The 25,030-nt window shown below is 42.3% G+C and overlaps 1 protein-coding gene across 2 annotated transcripts in view; it reads right to left on the bottom strand.

Moving 5' to 3' along the window:
* Nucleotides 1-25,030, bottom strand: part of ERN2 (endoplasmic reticulum to nucleus signaling 2) — a 174,725-nt gene that overhangs the window by 84,307 nt on the left and 65,388 nt on the right. The window contains exons 4-8 of one of the 2 annotated variants that reach the window (XM_078664795.1): nucleotides 24,805-24,877; nucleotides 20,573-20,645; nucleotides 18,247-18,369; nucleotides 3,799-3,900; nucleotides 499-760 (exon numbers count right to left, since the gene is read on the bottom strand). In XM_078664795.1, coding sequence (XP_078520921.1) covers nucleotides 499-760; nucleotides 3,799-3,900; nucleotides 18,247-18,369; nucleotides 20,573-20,645; nucleotides 24,805-24,877 — 633 coding nt within the window. The remainder of the gene's footprint in view (nucleotides 1-498; nucleotides 761-3,798; nucleotides 3,901-18,246; nucleotides 18,370-20,572; nucleotides 20,646-24,804; nucleotides 24,878-25,030) is intronic. The other variant, XM_078664796.1, reaches the window with a different exon arrangement.

The following is a 25,030-nucleotide window of genomic DNA, read 5'->3' as shown; positions in this document are numbered from 1 at the left end:
ACAATGCTGAGTACACCCTGAAAAAATAGCATCCCTTCCCACAGCCGGTCCCAGAAGGCTGTCGGCGAGCCAACATGACGGGTACTTCTGCCAATAGAGGATATACTGAAGACCCTTAAGGAGAGCAGCATCTACTAGCACATTCAAAAGTAAACAGGCTGCAGACATGCTCTCTACTCCATCAAAAAGATTAAAAAACACCAAAGTCAGCGGATGAACCTTATCGCCTCCTTCCAATAGACACATCCCATGTGTGGACTTCCCAAAGTTGGCCCAAACAAGCTACACCAAACTCACATGCCCCTTAGAATTCTCCAACTAGAAAATGTCCCTTATGCTGTCTCCTCCCCGAAGCAGGACATCCCCCTCATGTGATTCTTCCAAACTAGGACACCTCCCCGGTGAGATCCCCTGTACCAATGAAGTCACACTCCTGGTACTAGCTTCCTAAACAGGACACTTTCACTTTCACGTGGCTTGGCCCCAAAGTGTACTCACAGCAGCTGGGTCTTGGTGGATGACATCTCCTTCACCGAGGGGTAGCCCCATTTGATAAGACGGATGTCCTGGGAGTTGAAGGTCAGGTAACGCAGAGTTTCCAAGGCAACATTCAGATGAGGAATCCTGCGTAGACTTTCCTGCTGCCAGAGGAACACACCAACCACTGGTGAGCCGTAATTCTGCATCCACAGCACATTTCCACTCTCCCGGTCCGCTGTCACAACCAGCCCATCTCCACTGGAAGCAAAATGTGCCATTTCTAGAAAAACAAGTAAAAAATATACATGTCTGTGGTCCATCTATAACCCCAGTGTGGTGACAGTGTCTTTTTTATTTCCTCATCTTTGACAGGGAGCCAAGTACTGTTCTAGCCCAAGGGTTGGAGCATGTCTTAAGTAAAATTTGCAGCTTCTGGAAAGGGGAATGCCAAATCCGGCTTTTAGAGTGGCACCTGATGGCCAGAGATAATGGCTAATGAAATAAAAATACCATTGGAAGCAGAACTAGTAACAAGGTAATCAGCTTGATAGGCTAGGGAATGCTGCTGACGACAAATAACCAAGAGGAATGCAGAGCCAAATTCATCTCTTAGAGTGGCATCTGAAAGAGAGCGTGCGATTACTTGTAATGCATATATTTGACACGGAAAGGAGTGACACATGCCTACCAGGGATTTGAGTGGCGGCAGACTGCAGTACAGGTGAATACCCAAAGGGTTCTCCTTTTCCAGAGACACTAGCTGACCATCAACTGGAGTACTCAAGAAGTAAGACTCATTCGTCACAGAGATTTCTCCTTTTCCAGTTAGACGTGCTGGCCAGAGACAGGAGTGCCCGTGAGGTAACACTCACATTCTCCTGTTGATGCTCATGACACCAAAAGGCTAGGAAATTCAGACTAATGGACAAGCTCTAGTGAAAAGAAGTACATTTGTTGCAGGGATTCTGTTCTGGAACAGAACTTTGCTTCAGACCGTAGAACATCGGCATGTGGGGACTGAGTCACCATACTACCTCAGCACCTATCAGCCCGAATCCAACTAGCTATAGTGCCTCACTTGCCCTCCTACCTAACCTTACCAAAAGAGGACCACATTATGCAGCAGGGTTGATTAAATTATGTGGGTGCAAGAAAAGGCTAATAATACGGTGTAATGTAGCATATTAATTTTTACCTGTGTCAACACTGACTTAGCAAATGTTTCTCTTCATTGGCACAACTTTAAAGACCCAAATAAAGCAATAAGCTATTGAAGGATTATCAGTCAACCTTTGCAAAGGCCCTTCCACTGCGTGGAAACAGGTATCACTGCTTTTAAGTAACTTTGGATCTGTTTGAACTAGAAACTACTTTTTTGTTGTTAAAATCTACAAATTATGCCATCAAATGACGGATTATGTGGCAAGTGCAGCAAATCAATAATTATGCAGAAAACACTGCAGAATCACATACTCTCAGTGGCCCAGTATATACAAGGACCTCAAGGTGGATTCAGGCAGTAATTGTGTTTACAGGTATTCAAGCTGGGATATATGTGCAGTCCCAGAGGGCTGCTCGAATCGTGGGGTGTACCGAGGGCAAGCAATGAGGAAAGGGTGAGGTGTGCTTAAACCAACATGCCTTTTACCAGGGTGCCAGGACACGAAGCCTCTGCTTTAAAAAAGAAAACAGTTATGATGGTAAAGCAGCAAAGAGCGAGTTAACAGCGCTTTGTTAGCTAGCAATGGATGTTTCTTTTACTGTTTTTCAGACTATACTAGAATTGCATTTGGTATTATATTATTGCAGAAAGATTTTTTTTGACAATATTTGCACTACAGCTCAGAGATCTGATTTTCTAACAATTTATATCACTGAAAGTCTACTTGGAAATATTAAATGTATTCACAAACGTTCATACTGCAATGGATACATAAATATTTCCTATCCAAGTGTTACTACACAGATACCTCTTCCTGATATTAAGGTTGTAATTTTAACTTCTTAAACTTTGTTTTTGATTTTGGTGAGAAGGCACCCATCTTTCATGCCCAAGCCCTGTTTTAACGATTACTTGTGAAACTGTTTCTGCATTCAGTTGGGGTGGAAGATAATGACAACATTTTTAAATCTGGAGTTAGCTAAGACCTCCGCCCTTCACCAAAAATATATGCATAAAATATCAGAGGCTTTCAGCCAGCCCTCCTAGGTCAATGGGCTGCTTCTGCCCCTTCAAGCTTGTCCACTCATGCATGCCTATGCTGGATGTGTGGCCATCTGTAATTGTTTCTGTAAAACTTTATTACAAAGACATTCAAAGTCTCCCTGTGTTGGGCAAACATGTGCATGGGTGACCATTTAAAAAAAGTTTTTGTAATCAATATTTACAAAAATGTTTAAAAAAAGATGTTTCTAATTTTGTAATTTTGCTGATGTGAGGTTGTTATATATGTAATAGATTGTTTGAACATCACCCCCACAATAATTAACAGGTTTCTTTTTCTTGTGGGCAGACCGAGGACTCACCTACACGAAATTCACTGATGACCCACAAAGACTCAAACTTAAGGTTGCAATTCATAAATAGCTCTTTCAAAAAAGAAATAGGGAAATGACAAAATATTTTAAAACAATCAATGTGAGAAACGACATGCCTGGAGCAAAAAAGAACAGACGCCCAGTCATGAATCAAGTTCAGAAACATTGTGAGGCAAAACTAATGAGTGAAAAAAGAAACTCTAAACAAATTAACAGTGCCTCAGTTATTCACAAAAATATTATTTAAATATTTTCCATGAAAAAGATGTACTTTACATCTATAAAAATGTACTAAGTGAAATCAGTTCCACTGAAAAAAGAGCAAATGAGATTATAATAACTTAAAAGGGTAGAGGGGACCCAAAGAGGACTAATGAGGGACTCCCCTCATGAATTGAAGCTAGCCTCCTGCTGGAATGAGATAAGGATTTGGACGGAAGTATAATGTCTGTCCTTCCAAGAGGTAGTGATAGGCTAAGCCAGTTGTACACATAATAAGCTTTAAGGCACAATTAGAGGCAGAGTTAGCAAAAAAAGAAGTTACTTTTCTAAAATGCGTTAGTGATGAAAATGTATGCTATGGCAGGACAAAACTTAATAAGCAGTACTTACTAGTAATAAACTATTGTTAGCATTTTTCTTTTGTAATACTTTTTTTGATGTTCAGGGACTATTTACTTTTCAGTGTTTTAGGTGTCCTATGTTTAACTCAATGTTTGTAGCTTTCAGACCATAACATAACAGAGATCTGTGATTTCCTGACAAAGGGTAGAGTCTTACTGTAGTTGTAGCTCTCGTCATACGGTGGTGCCGAGTAGTCGTGGTAAGTAGCGTTCCATCGCAGCTCACGGGACTTGGTGTCAAACATCGTGATCATATATTCTAGAGAGAAACATCCGATTACTGACCTGCATTGACTTTAGGACGTATCAAACATCTGAAGATTATTAGGGTTCCCGACGTCTGTGTAGTTGTGTGATAGGTTATGTGCTTGTAGGTTATGTAGCATTTGCAATATGTTGAATGTGTTGTGTTCAGAGGGTAGGCAGCAGGCGATGTCGAGTGTGTACGTGGTCGACAGTGTGAATGGATACTTAGAGGTCTCTATTTAAACCTTGGCAGAGGGAGGCACAAATGTTCCTCTAACAATGGTCTCCCTATCACTTTTGGTGGGGCGCAGGCAGGGATACTGCTAATCAGCTGATGTTATCTCCGCAAGCCTTAGTCCACCAGACACTCGGCATGTAATAATTGAGGGTAGCACTTGAGGCTCAGCTTTCACATGTTCAAGCATGGAGGAAGCATGGAGGAAGCATGGTGAAGTCATGGTAGTACACCCTGCGAGCTCTGAGTTGATGATAGACTCCCCTTCATCTTCCTGTCCCTCAGGATCAGGGAATCCATGTAGATTTCCTGACCCCAAGTGAATGTGGGCAGCTTATTTAATCTTTGAACCTTCTCTGTGGTGAGAAAACACCCCTGACCAAAAGGGGAATTTCAGGGATTCCCTTTAGATGATTAGCATATGGACCACCGGTGGGACATGAGCCCCGGTGCTCTAAGAAATCACTGGAAATGCCAGAACTCCTCAGAGCCAATGAAGCTGATGTCCACCACCACACTGACATTCTCCCACCACCACCACTACCAAACCATGAGAGCAGACACAAAAAGAGAATGGCAGTCTGATGGCAATACCTCTTCCTAGGCCTACCTGTGGGCTGTAGTGTATCAAGCAGAGCAACTGCTTGTGTGTGTTGTAGTGGGATGGAGGTATCAGGCAATCCTACGTGCTGGCTGGATGTGTAGTTGCGTGGTAGACAGTGGGCATGAATACAATGCGTTGAACTAGGTTCTTAATGTTGCACTCAAACTGCAGCTACTAATGCCAGGTTACTGAGGTGTGGTTGTGTAATCATAGGTTGCAGGATTTAACAGTGGCTGAGGCTCTTTCGGTACAGATAAAGACGAGAAGCCATATTTGTGAGTGCTTCATAAACATATCCTGCCTACATTGAATTCAACGTTCAGAGGATGCACAGCAGGATCACACGATTCAAGAGGTGTCTTCGTGTTCTAGATGGTCCTGGCAGTGTGTTTGCATTATCTTTCTACCACAGACTTCATCAACATGCTTTAGGTGCACACCATTGTTTGTGTGTTGTGGATGGAAGAGTCAGTGAGTGTTTGCATGTTCTAGGCATCAGAAAGGCAGTGTTTGTTTCTCCTGAATAGGGGCGCCTGTACTTATGTTCTGGGTTACACAAAGGTATCCACCCACTACCGAAAGTTGGATGCGTCTAGATGCTATGACTGACAGATGCGATTTAGTTATGTTTGGGATTGTACAATGCATAATTGAATGTTGTGGAATACATCTGTGGTACCTTCATTTTCAGGATAGTACAAGGAGGACTTGTGTGTTCTTGCTGAGCAGGTGGTTAAATATTATTTTTTCTGTGTCTACTCATCTGTTTTGTGTGTGCCTGCATGTTGGGGGACTTGCATTAGGCAGAGCTCCATCAGAATACCATGCCTCCATCAGGGTAGAATGCCTCCATCAGGATACCATACCTCCATCAGGATATCATGCCTCCATCAGGGTAACAGGCCTCCATCAGGGTAACATGCCTCCATCAGGATATCATACCTCCATCAGGATATCATGCCTCCATCAGGGTAACATGCCTCCATCATGCTAACATGCCTCCATCAGGATATCATGCCTCCATCAGGGTAACAGGCCTCCATCAGGGTAACATGCCTCCATCAGGATATCATACCTCCATCAGGATATCATGCCTTCATCAGGGTAACATGCCTCCATTAGGATAGCATGCCTCCATCAGGATAGCATGCCTCCATCAGGGTAGCATGCCTCCATCAGGGTAACGTGCCTCCATCAGATTAGAATGCCTCCATCAGGATACCATACCTCCACCAGGATATCATGCCTCCATCAGGGTAACATGCCTCCATCAGGGTAACATGCCTCCATCAGGATACCATACCTCCATCAGGATATCATGCCTTCATCAGGGTAACATGCCTCCATTAGGGTAGCATGCCTCCATCAGGATAGAATGCCTCCATCAGGATAGCATGCCTCCATCAGAGTAGCATGCCTCCATCAGGGTAACGTGCCTCCATTAGGGTAACGTGCCTCCACCAGGGTAGCGTGCCTCCATCAGGGTAGCGTGCCTCCATTAGGGTAGTGTGCCTCCATCAGGGTAGCGTGCCTCCATCAGGGTAGCGTGCCTCCATCAGGGTAGCGTGCCTCCATTAGGGTAGCGTGCCTCCATTAGGGTAATATGCCTCCATCAGGGTAATATGCCTCCATCAGGGTAATATGCCTCCATCAGGGTAACATGCCTCCATCAGGGTAACATGCCTCCATCAGGATAGCATGCCTCCATCAGGGTAGCATGCCTCCATCAGGGTAACATGCCTCCATTAGGGTAACGTGCCTCCACCAGGGTAGCGTGCCTCCATCAGGGTAGCGTGCCTCCATCAGGGTAGCGTGCCTCCATCAGGGTAGCGTGCCTCCATCAGGGTAGCGTGCCTCCATCAGGGTAGCGTGCCTGCATTAGGGTAGCATGCCTCCATCAGGGTAATATGCCTCCATCAGGGTAATATGCCTCCATCAGGGTAACATGCCTCCATCAGGGTAACATGCCTCCATCAGGGTAGCGTGCCTCCAGCAGGGTAGCGTGCCTCCATCAGGGTACCATGCCTGCATCAGGATATCATGCCTCCATCTGGATAACATGCCTCCATCTGGATAACATGCCTCCATCTGGATAGCATGCCTCCATCAGGGTAGAATGGCATTGTTACTTCCTGTCCCCATCTCCAACAAGGGCTGGCTGCTGAGAAGCAAAATATTAGTACTGAGGCATTACGCAAAACATCAGATTGGGCCTAAACTGTATTGCCCCCTATCCTCCTGCCAGGCATCTGTCCAGTACATTCGAAGCCTGAAAACATGTTGCGCTGTTACAGTAACTGAAAGCATCCCCTGGTTGTTTTGATGCAGGCCTCTACTGAGTGTCCAGAGGTGGAGTTGATCAGGCAGATGAGATTCAGGTAGGAAGCTACCTAGTAGAATAGGTTTGGCTTAAGATTTCCGCCTCCCCACTCTGCTTTGTCGAAAAGACTTTAAAGGTAAAGTTACACTGGGCTAATTTGCCTACATTTTCATTCTAGCCTCCTTACCCAAAGAAAATTGAGCATCTCTGAGCATCTTTGTATGCTTCTGATGGTGCAGGCAGTGTTTGTATGTTCTTGATGGCAAGTGCATGCTCTAGACCACTCATGTGATGGATGGATGTTTTGGGTAGTTTAGGCAGTGCTTATTTGGACTGCACTGCTTGCGTGTTCTGGTTGATACACATCATGTTGGTTTGCAGGTCCTAGGGGTACACGTTCTTCATGGTACTGTTTATGTCTCCATATTTTAACAACTACATATCATATCTCTACTTTCTGGATGGCTCAGACAGAGTTTGCATGTTTTGAATGGCAAGCCGGGCACTTGAATGCTCTGGCTGGCACACTCAGTGTTTGCATGTTCTAAATATTAAGGGCATGTCTGAAGATGTGGGAAATAATGAGGCTTCTCATGTTCTGAACTTTAAATACATGCTTTGATTTTCTGGGTGATGGAGCATTCATGGCATGTTCAGAATGGTAAACGTGTGTCTGTGAGCCCTGGGTGATAGAGGCAGTGTTTACTTGTATGGCATAGGCATGACTGGTGGAAGCAGTGGTATTTGCATGGGATGAATTTTAGAGGCACTGTTTGCATGTGCAGGGTGGTGTAGGCATGCATTTTGTTGGCCAAAATCCCTTGGTACTTCTTTGTTGGCAGTTCCATGAGTTAAGAACTTGGGAGCTATCTTGATGCCTGCTGCGTAAGCTTCACTGGCTGCCTGTTCGCAAAAGAATACCTTTTAAAATCTGTTGTATTGTTTTTAAAGAAAGCAAGGTTGTACACAGTTCCCCTGGGGTACAACAAGTAATAAGGTCTCTCTCCTAGTTATCTGACAGTCAGCTAGAGGATGTGGAATGCCAGATACTCAACAAGTTCCTTAGCGGAACTAAGGAAGCCTCACACAACTGATGAGCTGGATGACATGTCTCATTCAGCCTACTTGAGATGTTGTTTATATCATCGGCTTCCTGCTCCTGCGTCGGGCCGGCGCTGCAATGCCCGACGGGTAACAACGAGTGTCACTCTTTTGCGGAGGTCTTTTGTTCCTTGCCGTGATAAGTAGAAACTTGTGAGGCTTAAAAAAGTGGGGTAGTGAGCAAGAAGTGGATAATTTAAAAAAAGTTGGATAGTCCACAGGGAAGACTTTATTCAGGTGGCTAGCCACTTTATTAAAAAGTGAAAGGAGGGGTACTGAGGACCAGCGTAACTATTGGTGTGGCCTCGTAACGACCCTCCACTTGGTCAACATGTTTCATGCCCAGCAGGGCAATTCTTCAGGACATAAATTAGATGGGTCCTGTCTATCTAGCGGATAAGCTATAGAAATACAGACCACCTCGCTCTCTTCGCTCTGAAGGGAAATGCCTGCTCACCATCCCTCGCATAAGGCAAGCCAGGTTGGGAGGAAAATCTTTCTCCTACCTGGCCCCCAAACTGTGGAACCAATTACCTCTTGAGATTCACCTCACCACTAATTATTTAGGTTTTAGAAAGAAACTCAAAACGCTACTTTTCTAACTTTGCTCCTCATACTAACAGTTGTCCTTAGCGCGGAGATACCCCATGTGGGGTGATTCAGGCGCTTTATAAATGACATAAATAAAATAAAATAAATGCCAATTTGCACTTTGACCTTCAAGACCTGGCAGGAGTTGAAGCTGCTAATTTTCATTTGTATTTCCGTAATGTCATATAGATGTTATTAACGTACTGAATGAAGGCAAGCTCAGATCCCCATATACGGTGGATCCTGTAGCGTGGTTCAGTCTCGTTCCGTTGACACCTTCATTCAGTACGTTAATAACGTCTATATGACATTACGGAAATCAATAAAGACATAGATTATCAACCGGGGAGTAGTCACACATCTCTGAATACTTTTCCAGATTAGACCCTACAGAAAATGAGGATTGGTCATTCAACATAGTATCAGAATAGGAGAGTGGTAGAAATGACTTACCGGGTGTGACCATATACAGGTACTGTGGGGTCATAGAACAACACAGTGGATATCGCCCACGAAGTACCTAGGATCCGGCAAAGTCCTCAAATTTTAAATGACAAATGTGGTTGAACTTATGGGTCACGAGACAGAAAGAATATTCAGTCTTGATAAAGGTGGTGCACATAAGGCTACACACCGAAACGCGTCGACGCATCCTTCAGGAGTTAAATTAAAAAAACAATGTGCCAGAAGTGATTGATTTGATTCTGGTTTTGTGATTCTTTGATTCCTATGAATTGACATTCCGATGTTTGCATAACATATCATGGAACTATTGTCTCTTTCTGGTTTTTTAGAATTGTATTATTTTTTTTGTACATAAAGACAGATTTTTACTGTATTATTTTTAATGTTTTTAAACTGATATTTGATACTAATAAAGTCACACACTGTGATACTTAATTGTTCGGGTTTGTTTATAATTACAATTGTGGGAAAAGTTGCTTGAAGACCATCTAGCATCTGTATGGTTTGCAAAATAGGGACTGGATTTATTATGAATGTATGAGTTCAGTGTGCGTGATCAGGCAGCTTGAGTGTTTCACCCAAGGGATATTTCATTCTTTGACATATGTTGGTACCCTGTCCCTTGGATAGTTGGGCCATTCCCTACATTCTTACACTAACAACCTTGTCCCACAAAAAGCATCTGTTATGGAAACAGCAGCAAAAACCATTACAACGTCTGGGCACGAGGGAGTTACAGCTACAAAGAAACTACTGACAGGATAACGAGCATTCTGAAGTGCCAAATGCAAGACCAGAATCAGACTTTGGAACATACAAACTATGTATGAAAGGAAAACTGGTTCAGGTAACATTATTAATGAGTCACTACAACCTACACATCCTGGGGACGCGAAAGTAGATGGCCCGGATCTGACAAAATTAAAACCACCACAGAAGCCATTGTACTGCATTCGAGAAGGGACAATGACCCATCATCATTAGGGTAAAACTAACCTGTCTCACACATCATCATTAGGGTAAAACTAACATGTCTCACGACGGTCTAAACCCAGCTCACGGTCCCTATTAGTGGGTGAACAATCCAACGCTTGGTGAATTCTGCTTCACAATGATATGACCAATACCCTGAAGGAGTAGCCATCATTCCGAGCAAGGGGACAGAGAAATGCCTAATTGAGTGAAATATTTAACAACAAGGGGTGGTGATGGACAGAGTTTCTGAATTAAGGAGAATACTCTCACCCAGGGCTAGATCCAACACCGTTTTTTAGCTCACTGCACCATCCCAGTTCAGAACCTGGCTATATGCAAATTAGTCTGTTCCTGTCCCAGTGCATGATGGGAACAGGGCAAACCAAACTACCAAGCCAATTCTTACACTGGGAAGGAAACAAGCTTCCGGGGACCGGTTTCTGGCATTTCAGCCGTCGTCGGCCCGGCTTGCTTGAATCCTGATGGTGCAATGAGCAAGGGACTCACATCTGAGTATACCCTTCCACGCTTAGGGTGGACAAAATATTTAACAACAAGGGGTGGTGATGGACAGAGTTTCTGAATTAAGCAGAATACTCTCACCCAGTCAAGAGATCAGGGCTAGATCCAACACCGTTTTTTAGCTCACTGCACCATCCCAGTTCAGAACCTGGCCATATGCAAATTAGTCTGTTCCTGTCCCAGTGCATGATGGGAACAGGGCAAACCAAACTACCAAGCCAATTCTTACACTGGGAAGGAAACAAGCTTCCGGGAACCGGTTTCTGGCATTTCAGCCGTCGTCGGCCCGGCTTGCTTGAATCCTGATGGTGCAATGAGCAAGGGACTCACATCTGAGTATACCCTTCCACGCTTAGGGTGGACAAATTATTTAACAACAAGGGGTGGTGATGGATAGAGTTTCTGAATTAAGCAGAATACTCTCACCCAGTCAAGAGATCAGGGCTAGATCCAACACCGTTTTTTAGCTCACTGCACCATCCCAGTTCAGAACCTGGCTATATGCAAATTAGTCTGTTCCTGTCCCAGTGCATGATGGGAACAGGGCAAACCAAACTACCAAGCCAATTCTTACACTGGGAAGGAAACAAGCTTCCGGGGACCGGTTTCTGGCATTTCAGCCGTCGTCGGCCCGGCTTGCTTGAATCCTGATGGTGCAATGAGCAAGGGACTCACATCTGAGTATACCCTTCCACGCTTAGGGTGGACAAAATATTTAACAACAAGGGGTGGTGATGGACAGAGTTTCTGAATTAAGCAGAATACTCTCACCCAGTCAAGAGATCAGGGCTAGATCCAACACCGTTTTTTAGCTCACTGCACCATCCCAGTTCAGAACCTGGCTATATGCAAATTAGTCTGTTCCTGTCCCAGTGCATGATGGGAACAGGGCAAACCAAACTACCAAGCCAATTCTTACACTGGGAAGGAAACAAGCTTCCGGGGACCGGTTTCTGGCATTTCAGCCGTCGTCGGCCCGGCTTGCTTGAATCCTGATGGTGCAATGAGCAAGGGACTCACATCTGAGTATACCCTTCCACGCTTAGGGTGGACAAAATATTTAACAACAAGGGGTGGTGATGGACAGAGTTTCTGAATTAAGCAGAATACTCTCACCCAGTCAAGAGATCAGGGCTAGATCCAACACCATTTTTTAGCTCACTGCACCATCCCAGTTCAGAACCTGGCTATATGCAAATTAGTCTGTTCCTGTCCCAGTGCATGATGGGAACAGGGCAAACCAAACTACCAAGCCAATTCTTACACTGGGAAGGAAACAAGCTTCCGGGGACCGGTTTCTGGCATTTCAGCCGTCGTCGGCCCGGCTTGCTTGAATCCTGATGGTGCAATGAGCAAGGGACTCACATCTGAGTATACCCTTCCACGCTTAGGGTGGACAAATTATTTAACAACAAGGGGTGGTGATGGACAGAGTTTCTGAATTAAGCAGAATACTCTCACCCAGTCAAGAGATCAGGGCTAGATCCAACACCGTTTTTTAGCTCACTGCACCATCCCAGTTCAGAACCTGGCTATATGCAAATTAGTCTGTTCCTGTCCCAGTGCATGATGGGAACAGGGCAAACCAAACTACCAAGCCAATTCTTACACTGGGAAGGAAACAAGCTTCCGGGGACCGGTTTCTGGCATTTCAGCCGTCGTCGGCCCGGCTTGCTTGAATCCTGATGGTGCAATGAGCAAGGGACTCACATCTGAGTATACCCTTCCACGCTTAGGGTGGACAAATTATTTAACAACAAGGGGTGGTGATGGACAGAGTTTCTGAATTAAGCAGAATACTCTCACCCAGTCAAGAGATCAGGGCTAGATCCAACACCGTTTTTTAGCTCACTGCACCATCCCAGTTCAGAACCTGGCTATATGCAAATTAGTCTGTTCCTGTCCCAGTGCATGATGGGAACAGGGCAAACCAAACTACCAAGCCAATTCTTACACTGGGAAGGAAACAAGCTTCCGGGGACCGGTTTCTGGCATTTCAGCCATCGTCGGCCCGGCTTGCTTGAATCCTGATGGTGCAATGAGCAAGGGACTCATGATAATCAAGAAAAGAACAGGCTGCGTTCCGCAACTGCAGAGTGTGTGCTGGTCAGATCCTTACGCTACACAACACTGTTGAGCAGTGCACGGAGTGACAGAGACAACTTTATTGATATTGAGATAGCCTTTGACAGTATCCACCATGACAGTCTCTGGTGTATACTAAGAGCCTATGGCATACCACAGCAGATAGTTATCCTCATCAAGAGCTTCTATGATAATTTTACCTGCAGGGTGGGAGATGATAGTAAGTAGAGGTTCGAAGTCAAGACTGATGTGAGACAGGGATGTGGGAGGTATTTGTTGCTCTTCAACCTAGTCATTGAGTGATGTGACACACAACTGAAGACCAACCCGGAGACATCAGATGGACCTTATTCTCTTCACTGGAGGGCCTTGACTATGAGGATGACCTAGCCTTGCTCTCCCAGACACATCAGCATATGCAGGAAAAGGCATCTTGCCTCAACATCTATGCACAGCAAGTGGGCCTGAAGATCAACATAAAGAAATCAGAAGACCTGGCACTCAACATCCCAAACCCTTCACCAATAAAGGTTGGTGGAGAGGATGTAGTTATGACTGAAGAGTTCCCATGCCTAGGCAGTACTATCAGACATGATGGAGGGCAGGCAGTGACATCAAGAGCAGACTGAACAAGGCCAGGAATGCCTTCAGGATACTATATAATTTGTGGAGGTCATCTCAGTCCAGCACCAACACCAACACCCACACCAAGCTGACACATTACCAGACCTGCCTTCTGTCCACACCCTTGTCTGGATGAGAATGCTGGAGATGATGAAAAATGACATCACCAAGCTGTCAATCTTACACACTGTAACCGGAGAAGACGTCTGCACATTGTCTGGCCATGAACTGCTCACCAAATGCAAGCAAGAGAGCGTAGACACCATCATTTTGAGAAAAAGATGGTGATGGCTACAACACACCATCAGAAGAGAACAACATTCCATCACGCGAACAGCCCTGCACAGGACCCCAGAAGGTAAACAGAAAATAGGCAGGCTAAAGAACTCATGGAAGCAAACTGTGGCACCAGAAACAAAGATGCTGTACCACAGCTGGGGCACCGTGCAGAAACTTGCCTAAGACAGACAAAAGGGGAGGTTTGTTGCTGCCCTACATGCCAGTCGACATAATGGGCAGTGAGTAGTGCATTGTCATAAGATAATTATGTAGGCCTTGATTACCAGTCAGACTATGGGAATGCATTGTTGGTAGCCATTAACAAGACATGGTTATCGTGCTTACAAAACACAGCTGCCAGGTTAATATGCCATCTGCCACCTACTTTGTCTCCAGATCCACTATTAAAACCTGGCTGCCAATTAGGAAGTGCATCATTTTCAAACTGCTCTACCACACACAACAAGCCCTGCATGAAGCTGTACTGTACTATATCCATCCATAGTCAGCTTTTACCAGCCTCTAAGAAATCTTAGCTCTTCACATGGGGCATTGCCCCCCCCCTCCCCCCACCTCGGTGGACTCATAAGGTAAGAAGGGGCGGCACTCCTTTGGCATTTTTGCCCCCTCCAATGAAACAGGTTCCTTCTCTCCCTTCAGTCTTGCAAGTCCATACTCACTTTAAAAAAAAAGGCCAAAAATATAGCGGTTTAACTTTCCCTCATGATAGTATGGGCTCTCTTTTCATTCATAAATCTTTATTTCGGCACATTATGGCCATAAAAGATGCATAAAAACAACGGTACATACTGCATTCATAATAGAGCAATGGAAGATTTACATGGAGTTGGATGAGGTTTAGGGAAAATACAATAAAATCCATAATTTAGTTAAAAAGGCATATATAAAAATAAATGTAAAAACAATTCATACAGTACCAAAATGAGGTTTGATTAGAACAGATCAATGATATACAACCAATTGATAATCACGACAAACTTATGTACAAAACACTTGAACACATATCAAATCATTTATAAGTCCAGACCTAGTTTCCTACGTGCATAGCTAGCTGACAAAAGAAATCTACTGACACAAAAAACAATCACTTGTCTAGTGTCAGTTTTAATAATCCTGTATGCTTCGTTGTAAGAGCGTACACCTATAACATTACACAGAGGCTTAATCCACTTTTTCCTTGCTGAAATATATGTAGCACAGAAGAAGAGGATATGAATATCGTCTTCTTTAGAACTAGACTGACAACATATGCACTTCTCACTTTTAGGTGGTCCTGCTATCTTGGACCACCTAGCCAAAGTTTCATTTGTTTTCAATATGCCATACCTAAATTTCAGATATAGGCTTTTTGCCAAAGGTGGTCGGACTTCATCTAAGAAGTCCTCAAAAAATGGAAAATCCTTATACAACAAAAAACTACTTGTAATAGATCCACCTGTATGGCTATTTGGGAGATTACATGATATATAAGCCCAGAATTTCATTTTAACCAATTTCTTACAACTTTGCATCAAACATGAGGGCTCTTCCCAGAAATGTGTCAGCCTATTCTACAAAGCCAAGTTCGCACATGTTTCAGCCATGCATTAGAATTATGCAAATCCAAGCTCATTACCTCTAAGAGACCATTTCTGTAGTCTCCGAGTTCTGGTGTACACCAGAGTCTCACCCAATAGGAGAGTGGGCGTAGGATTGTGTGATGGTCTGTACGCTTCATACCTAGGTCCAGCATTAAAGGTAAAAGTGGGGTACGTTTTGGTAGCCTTAAAATACTTCTGTAAAAATTATTTTTGCTTTTCATAAAAAGACTCCCAGCTTTTAGGCCCCAGATTTCTGCGCCATAAAGCGCTGCTGACTGGGCCTTAAATTTACTTTTCGCTTTCAAATTCAGGGTGAACCCGGTAAGCCACAGGCATCTGGGTAAATAAAGTAATACATAAAGCAAAATGGTGCCTGGGACACTATTAACAGAATCTATGGTAAATGGTGAGATAGTTCAATTATCTACTCCTACGACAAATAAATTGTCTGGAAACATTATTTTTGTATTAATATAAATAAAATTTCCCATCTCCACAGAGAGAGCACACAATATTTGTTTTCTTATTGATTTTTCATTTTAATTGAAAAGAAATTAGAATTAAATTGGGGCTTGTATGATATGTAGGCCCACTTCAAACAAACGAACACACACGTATATATATTTACACATTAGTTTTCTACATAAACATATATAAAATACATATATATATATATACACACATAAATCAGAAGGATGTATTCAAACTACTGTAGCCCAATTTTTCTTTTAACAAAGAATGCTCGCTATATGTACAGACTCCGCATTCCTCTCAAAGTAAGCTCCACCAGACCTAACACAAGAAGTATAAATAGTCCATATCGCTTTAGGCTATCTTCAATGCTTTTTACTCCTTGTGAATAATATATTCCATAAATTCAAATAATTTGGCTGGGATCTTCTTCAAACAAAATGTCGACGCGTTTCAGCCATCGTAATTTTGGCCTCATCAGGACTAGGGCTAGTAAATACTTCGGTCTAAAGGATCAAGAAAATATATGTATGACTATACATCCAATCTAAAATAAATCAACATGTTCAAACAGTCAAGGGTCTACATACAAAATTTACATATATACAATTATACAAATCTATAATAATATACATTCTATATGTACAATTATACAAATCCAGTTATTTATTGACTAGACGTGGTCAGACTGGCAAAAAACACCCTGTGTGTCTTTATAAAACATAAGTGCACTATTAGATACTTCCTTATAAACCATTCTAACTATATGTATAAATAAGTCAGGAGACAACACCCTGTATCGTGTAAGTCAAGGATAAAGGATAAAGAATAAAGAATAGAGAATAGCCACCAAGAAAACAATCTTTATATATCTATGAATAAACTAGTGCCAAAGAACCTAGTGGCCAAAGTCCAACAATACCTTCAGAGATAAATATATCCTCTCTTAACATATCTTCTTTAAGCAATCCAGTCTGGACAACACTGAATTCAATCGATTCAGATACTGAAAAGGAACCAGGGACACTCGTCAAGCCAAAGAGTATCTCTTAATCCACTCGTGGTGGCAAGAGCACTTGGTGCGGGGCTCACCTGTTTTAAAAGGCGGTGTAGGACTCCTATAAATTCACTATATGCTGGCCTTCCAAATTTAAAGTCAAAGGGTATGTTGTCCACTCCTATTCGGGACCCTTTAATTCTCTCCCCGGAGTTTCAAGTTTGCCGCCTTTCTACAGAACCGGGGAAAAAAGGGAAAGGGAGGGTCGGAAACCAGCAGGCTAGCTTAAACGTACATACGATTAAAGGAATGACATGGGCTACTGCCACTCACTCAAAAGAGCATGCGGTTATAAGAAATTACACGGGATATAGCCACTTACTCGCAACGCTCGGGGCAACGCCAAATGTAAGCTCACTCAGTAATTAGCCGTAGTATCAATATAACGGACTTTCGCCGCTCACGTGACGCGGAAGTCACATGTCTTTTCTAAACACAGAGAAAGGACTATTATACTCTGTGTTTACATGATGGAGGACTAACTTATAATAAAACTAAAGGACTCCTTATGTCGCGAGCTCACCCGATCTAATTCACTGCATTGCGGACGTTCGTGAGGCTCATTAGGGAAGGGGAAAGAAAAGAGTGCACATTCTATTAGTGTAAGAAACCGGTGAAAGAAACACATAAATAAATAAAAGAAAAAGTGCCAAGTTGATAAAGGAATAATTAAATATAAATATATATAACCAGTCTGCCATTCTTTACATTCTTGATATTTCAATATATCATACGTTGCCAGGGGGTAACAATAAATCCATTCAATACGACAATAGCATCCAAAATTACATCAAAGAAACAGCATCATCAGACCAGAAACGACCTCTTTTTTATATATAACAAGGATAATTTTTCAAATTAAAGCCCAGATTTCATCTCTATCATTTAGACCCATACTAGCAGTCTTATATTTCTCGATGAATCTCGCTTCCAACCTGTCTAGTTTAGACTTAATTTCTTCCTGTTTAGTATTTTTCAATGCATATAGGACTGTCCATAATATGTCACTTTCTGTATGTTGAAGATTTTCATAAATTTAAACACTTCTAATGCTGGAGATACTGGTTTACTGAGGCTCGCCCCATGGCTCTCTTTTCTTTCTACCGCTGAACGGATGATCTATGCTGCCCATCAGCACTGGGATACTCCTTCAGGAGTGATTGTGGGTGCTCTAGAAATTATATTAACATAACAAACGTTTATGTGCTGGATAGTTGAGGCAGTGTTTGTAGTGGTCTAGAATTTTAAAACAGTGTTTCCGTGTTCTTAATGACATGGACAGTGTATTTTTGTTCTGAAGTATACAGCCGCTGTTTCTTTGTTCCCTCGGACTTGTTTGTATGTTCTGAGTTGGACATGCAGAGTGTGCATGCTTGGAAAGGCAGGTTTCACATTCTGGATGACTCATGGCAAGCTTGCAGGTACTCACGTGTGCGACCAATGTACAGTAGAGGGGCGGAGGGGCACAGGCCTTCAGAAGATTCTGTTGATAGCGTTGTTTGCCTCTCTCCTGACTTGGGATCCACAACAAACCAAGTGTCCTGCTTCTTCCCTGTGGGAATAGGATATGTTGAAGAACTAAGAGATGATGAGGACAGTTGGACTTCTTTCCCAATAAAAGGACTGCCATGGAGCAGACACTCGCCGACACTGCAGTCCTGCAGCAATTAATACACACCAAAGATCCTTCTAAGTATAGCAATATCACAGACACACACTCTGCCAATAGTAAAACACAAAACTGTCAAAATAAAAGTAGCAGCCACAGAGCACTCAGCAGCAGTGTCATAATAATGTATTAGTGGTAGTAGTAGTAGTAGAAAAGCTTTATTCGATTTTAGCAAAATTTTAAAATCATAAAAGCAGCAACACAAAGAATCAATACATATTGTGCATAAAAATGCAAAACTTGTCACATATAAATCATTGCGTTTAAAAATTGACAGTATATACAGTAAATTTAAGAGCACATTAAACTGTTCCTTTTTCTGAATACACTCTTTAGAAAACCGACCATAGTGGCCACACATAGTTCATCATGTAACAACTGAAGATACAGTAATGCTGGGCGGCACTGATACCATGTTCCGCTTTTTTTCAATAAAGGTTTAATCCATCGGGCTCTCTCTTTAGAATAAAATCCACAAAAGCAAATCACATGAAGGGTTGATTGTTCGGCCACCCCATCACATGGGCACTTAGAGTATTTTGGTCCAATTATTAATTTTTGGAAATGAAACAAGGCGAAAAAAGATGTCGAATCTAAACCTTGTAAGTAAAAACCTATCAAAACCCTTAGTACACCAGTTCAAATAGGGTTGCATATTACCAGATACTAGCGACATTTGGTGCCGCACGACCGAGCCCTTATTGAGCTCAACCCCGAGCCGCAGGGATTCCAGATGATACCAACAAAAGTTCTTCAGATCTTTCCTCCTGATCTTACATAGCCCCTCTGATACAGAAAAGAACTCAGGTTTCCCCATATCTTGGCAAAACCTTTGGATATAGGTTAGCCATGCTATTTTGTTTGATTTATCCAAGGCCATAACATCACGGATAATCTCTCTGTTCAGCTCCAAGTCAGCTGAGGTCCAAACCCTGTGCCAAAGTAACAGTGATTGCATCGCTATCAAATCGCTGATGTGACGAACTCCCAACTCAGCGTGACAATTCTACACAGATAAACTAAAAGGTACAGCTAAAATAAACCTTAGAAAGCATTTTCTACTATTTGTATTTCCCTGGTGTCTTGGATACCCCAAACACCAGCACCATATATGGCCGTACTAACACATTTGGCCATGTATATTTTAAGTAAAATTTCAGGGGGTCTTTTGCCCATCTTTCGTGAAAAAGTCATAATAATGTATTAGTGTCAAAAGGCACATCATCCTTCCAGTGCATGAGAGGGGTACCAGAAAGAATATCAGTGATATCAGAAAGCACTCCATCCCCAGAATTAAAGCCAAGAGATATTTAACTTCAACACTGCATAAGACACCTTAACATGTATCCTCACTTCACACACACTAACTGCAATGCTAGAATACGCTGCTGGATGCCATCAGCCTACGATTACCAATGATATCAGAACACACAAGAACAGCTGTAGTATGCAGGTGAAACTTGCAAGAAAACACCATGGCACAAATAAACACTAGAGAAGCATACACCAGCATCTCAAGGAATCATCACAAGAACCCAATTTGACAGCTATAGAACCCAACCAAACAGTTCCAGAAAATACTGACAGTTATAAAACAAACAACAAAGGCTCCAGAAAGTGTGACAACTCCAAAAACAACCATAATCTTCATAGAAAAACAGGAGAGTCCTAAAAACACTCAACGTTTGGAAGATGAAATCATAAGCTCGTAATAAAACCAGTTTGTGAACATTCACTCACAGCACTGGAATGCAAACAGGCAGCTATTTCGAAATCCACACCCACATCTAGATTGCAAAGACATGCCAGAAGGCGGTACATAAGCTCCAGAAAGCAAATCATTACCTAAGGATTGTACACAAACAACCCAAAAATGCATCACATCAATCGCTCCACAATACGCATGAGGCATAACTGCTCCATGGTACAAAGCAATATTGCTACATAAGGCACCACTTTTGCAGGAAAAAGAGAAACCCAACTAGGATAGACTTGAACCAGCAATACCGGAAAACATTCCAAGCATATACTCCCTACCAGTATGCACACAGGTAATAGCACAATGCACAGCCATCACTGATCATACCTGTGTAGAGCACACCATCAGAACTTCGGCACGGGGAGGACTGCACCAGCTCCGGGATCGTGAATGGAAGTTTCTGCGAAAATGGAAAGATGAGACTCGGAGTGAGTCGTCCGGCACACGATGAGAACTTTGAAGGGTCAGTATAAGTTTGTATAAATGCAACAACATTAATACTAATCATACCAAGCTTATTTCCATAGGTCCCAGCCTTTCAAAGCTGGGCTGAGGGCTATTTCTCTGTGAAATGGGAAGTCACTGCTTAATCTGGCATTACAATGCACTGGACAAAAACAGATTTTTAGGAGGATCATAGTAGAAAATGTGTAGTTTTCATAAAGCAAAATACAGGTAAAGTGAAGGCTGGAGCCTCCAGTGGGAGTGATAGGTGCATACATACTCCTGAATCATTCACCCCCTCAGAAGAGTGCTGGTGCCCCAAAAACAGCATGAGCAACCTCGTGAGCAGGAGAAACAATGGCTGCATGTAATCACTCACAACCATGAGTAAGTAAAACGCCTTAGAACTCTTCTTGGTTTTACAGTGCGTTGTGGATACCAGATCTTGCACACTTGTCAACACAGGAGTGTAATACAGGAATCTTAGCATTATTTGATACAATCCGTGCCTGCTTGTTTAAGTTATAGGTCGAAAGGTCTCAGAAATAGTAGTAAATTTAGGGTGCAGTGATGGATGTCACAAAATAATCCAGGCCCATATATGTAACCATGCCCCATTCCCCTTATTTTTGGTATGCAAAAGGTATTCCTTTTTAAATCAATGTACATATTGTACAGTGCTTAGCAAATACGCATTTGTCAGTGCTAACTTTTTTCCTTAATGGGGATACTGGTTTCCTCTTTTTTTTAAAAGTATCTTCCCCTAAAACCTCATCAATTACACTGTACCCGGAGTCGGAATGTCTCTTGGAGAAGTTTTGAATTTTCAGGAATTCATAGGTTTGTGGAAGTTAATCAAATTCTCATCACGTCTTCGCTGGAAAAACTACTCCTTACTTGTGGAAGCAGAATTGCTTCCACATAGTATTATACCATAATGGTTATTGTGAACACAAAGGGTTAATATGTCCTCATAAATTAGGCCATTTTTGTACCAGAGTAGAACTTTGGGGCGTTTTATTGGAATACGTTCAAAGAATGGATGTTTGCTCCAGTGACATTAAGCTACTGAAAATACAATGAACCAAAGCCTCAACGTTGTCGAACAACCCAGATCTCATACGACCAGAGCCAAGCCTGCTAATGCACAGCAAGCAGTGCAGGACTCTCATTTGCTAAATCGGAGGTTGATCCACTGACAAGGTACCCTTGATCCTTCAGTTGGTGGTTGAACTGGGTTTAATGTTTGAAATTCACCATGTTACCACTCATAGATATCAAAAAATATATATTCCTGTGAACAAAGCCGTTCGTCGGCCGAAACGCGTCGGAGTTGCTAGTTGAATAAACTTTTCTCACCGCAATACACTTTGCTCTGAGTGAGCGTTTCTACCGTTCTTGGATGTGGATTAATTTCCTGTGTTTAACCAACATGGAACATAAGGGGAAGGAAAAAATTGGACATAGAATGTCATCAATTTGGAAGAAGAATAACATCATTGGCAAAATCAGGAGTTAAACCGTTGGCTAGGTTCTCTTGATCTTTCTGTTGGCAGCTAAACTCAAGTATTTGTTCAGTGGACTCATTTTATGAAACATTTCTCAGTTTTATTTCCGATCCTCTGAGTTGTGAGTATCCATTGAGCTCACACCAACATTAACTCTATACTTGTAAAGGGTTTTACCACTATTTTCTATGCCAGTTTAAATTCATCTGGTTTTCCCAAGGTTTTATTTTGTTTCTGTTCAGCCCAGCCAACACGTTTCGTCCCCAAAACAGGACTTAATCAGGGTTTTATTCAGTTCATCTGATGAATCATTGTCAAAAGTATATATCTAGCTGTGATCAAGTTTCCTGTTCCTCAGTGGTTCCTCTGCATCCCTTTCACACGTGTTGTGACACGAGACAGCTTCGCGTGGAAGGGATTTCACATCAGTCTTTGCAATTTGCATAGGACCCACTGAGAAACAGGAAACTTGACCACAGCTTGATATATACTTTTGAAGATGATTCATCAGATGAACTGAATACAACCCTGATGAAGTCCTATTTTGGGGATGAAACACATTGGCTGGACTGATGTTGGAGTAATACTGAATGATTTAATAAAAAAAAACTTTAAATGGAAACACAATTTCATGGCTCCAACTTTATTAGGTGTTTGAAGGATATGGGATAAGGTTCTCAAGAAAGTGATTCAATATCAACTTCTTGAACATTCTGCAAAGAAAAATTGGGGGTACTCCTTAAGCACTTCCTTTTTGTAAAGGATTTGTGTATTAGGTATGGTCTCAGAGCAGTAAGGTCATAGAGAGGTTGAGTGCTGTACTTGTTGACTACGTACAATAGCACCTGTGCAGCTGTTCTTCTGTCAATACTGCTCTTTCTAATGGTTTCTGTGTACCTCTCAACTCTCTTTTAGACACTTAGGCCAGCACATCAAGGTGGGCACAATCCTCGGTGCAATATTTGCACTCACCAAATAAAAATACCACTGGATATGGAATTTACTGAGTGTAGAATTACAGCGCCATTCAGAGACTAAGACCTTGGAATGGGTGATAAGGCACAATTATGTGTGCGTTCCCCACTTACGAGGCGAACAGACTTAAATTGTCTGCTGTATAATTTGTGCCACGTTTTACCTGGTGAAATTGGTGCAGGCAAAAACCCTCATGGTGCACAATTTGTGCCAGAGTTAGACTCATGAAATGAGATTTCTGCCTCTGAGAATGAGTACCTAAGTCTTCCTTTCTTTTTCCATTTATTGCTCCCACTTTCCTTCCCTTCCCACACCTTTTTTTCCCCAAATTTTAGATAACAAAATTAAAATAACAACCACTGGCAAAACAAATATGTCTCACTTTGAATTACGTTTCCTGACCTTTTGACTTTTGCAATCATTTTTGCCGATCTTGTTCCACATCATAAAAAGAATACATGCTTGCTTGACCACGCAAAATTGCAATAGCATTAAAAATTCATGATGTATACGCATGCATGCATTATGGAACATGCACATATAAGCGTAATGATGCTTTAGTGGCCACAGCGTACTGACATTCACAATACAAGGCAGCCACTAAAATTCAATAGGTTTGCTGATAAACACTAAATTAATTATTAGGATATAGACTTAGAAGACTCTCTACTCTGCCTCCAAATCTTGCTTGTTTCAACAGACATCAGATCCGTGATATGGTTTACCAGGTCTAAAGTCATAATATAAGGTAAAAAGTAAAACAGAAAAAAATATTTTGTGCATAAACTAAATCTGAATATTTAGCCATAACATCAAAAAGTGATGACCACATACTTGACAGACACAATCCATTTTATCCAGCCCAATGCACATTCTCTTAATTACTATCACAAACATTTGTTTAAAAGGGAAATGCAAAACGATAAGCTAAGCTTTAGAGGGGCATTTATGAGTTAAATATTCCAAAAAAGCTAGCAGCCTTCCTTAAGTCTAAACATGGTTTGATACCAAGGCTCATGCAAACATCAAACTCTGTGAAGTTATCATTGATTTAACTCCAGTTTACTAACCAAATTTACCCCATTGTCACACCACTTGATCTTAACCATCGTCATTCCTGATAACAATTCAACTCCAATAGTCCAAGGAACAAACCAGCTGCAAACTTTTTAAATGTTAGCCTTCCAGTTCATTGCAACACAAATTACTGTTTCTATAGCTGAGCACAGGCAAAATTCAAGCCGAAGAGATAGAGTTAGCGATCACGGTCTTTAATTAACGATGGGCTTCCACAACATTCTTTCCGTCTGGTCAATCATGTTATTTCTTCATTTCCATCTCTGTTACTGAGAGAGTGCTATAACATCTACTGATCTCACTTGTCTTCGGCCCAAGAGATCCTGGGATATTGGTCAAGGATTTTATGGCGTCCCTACTTTTATGATACAAAGGCATTTCAGTGCTACAATGAAGAGTTACAAACCATCCAGCCATGATCATTTGGATAATGTGTTAGGTGTTGGCTTGCTAAACAGGAAGACATCACACTCTTGCTCATCACCCCTCTGCCCAGTCACCTCATCTGTGTGAGTTAAACCATCTTCCAGAAAACCTATATGCAGTACTACGCACCATTAACCCTTCCTTGTTCTTCCCACCGAGTATGTACAGGCTGCCGTCGGTGGGGTCGGGCAGGAACGCAGGCCTGAAAGAAAGGGATTGAGATTAATGCTGGTTGGGTCCATAGTGGCCCAGACGTCATGCAAGTACGTAGCGGAACTATACACATATTAACACCTGAAACAACCAGAGCAGCAAGTCAGGGTGTATCTGTTTGGAATCTCATCAAGTGCCGGTG

Source organism: Lissotriton helveticus, chromosome 10 (genome assembly GCF_964261635.1).
Source record: "Lissotriton helveticus chromosome 10, aLisHel1.1, whole genome shotgun sequence".
NCBI classification, from domain to species: Eukaryota; Metazoa; Chordata; class Amphibia; order Caudata; family Salamandridae; genus Lissotriton; species Lissotriton helveticus.
Note: the sequence above shows the minus strand (reverse complement) of the source record. Positions and strands in the feature narration are given on the sequence as shown.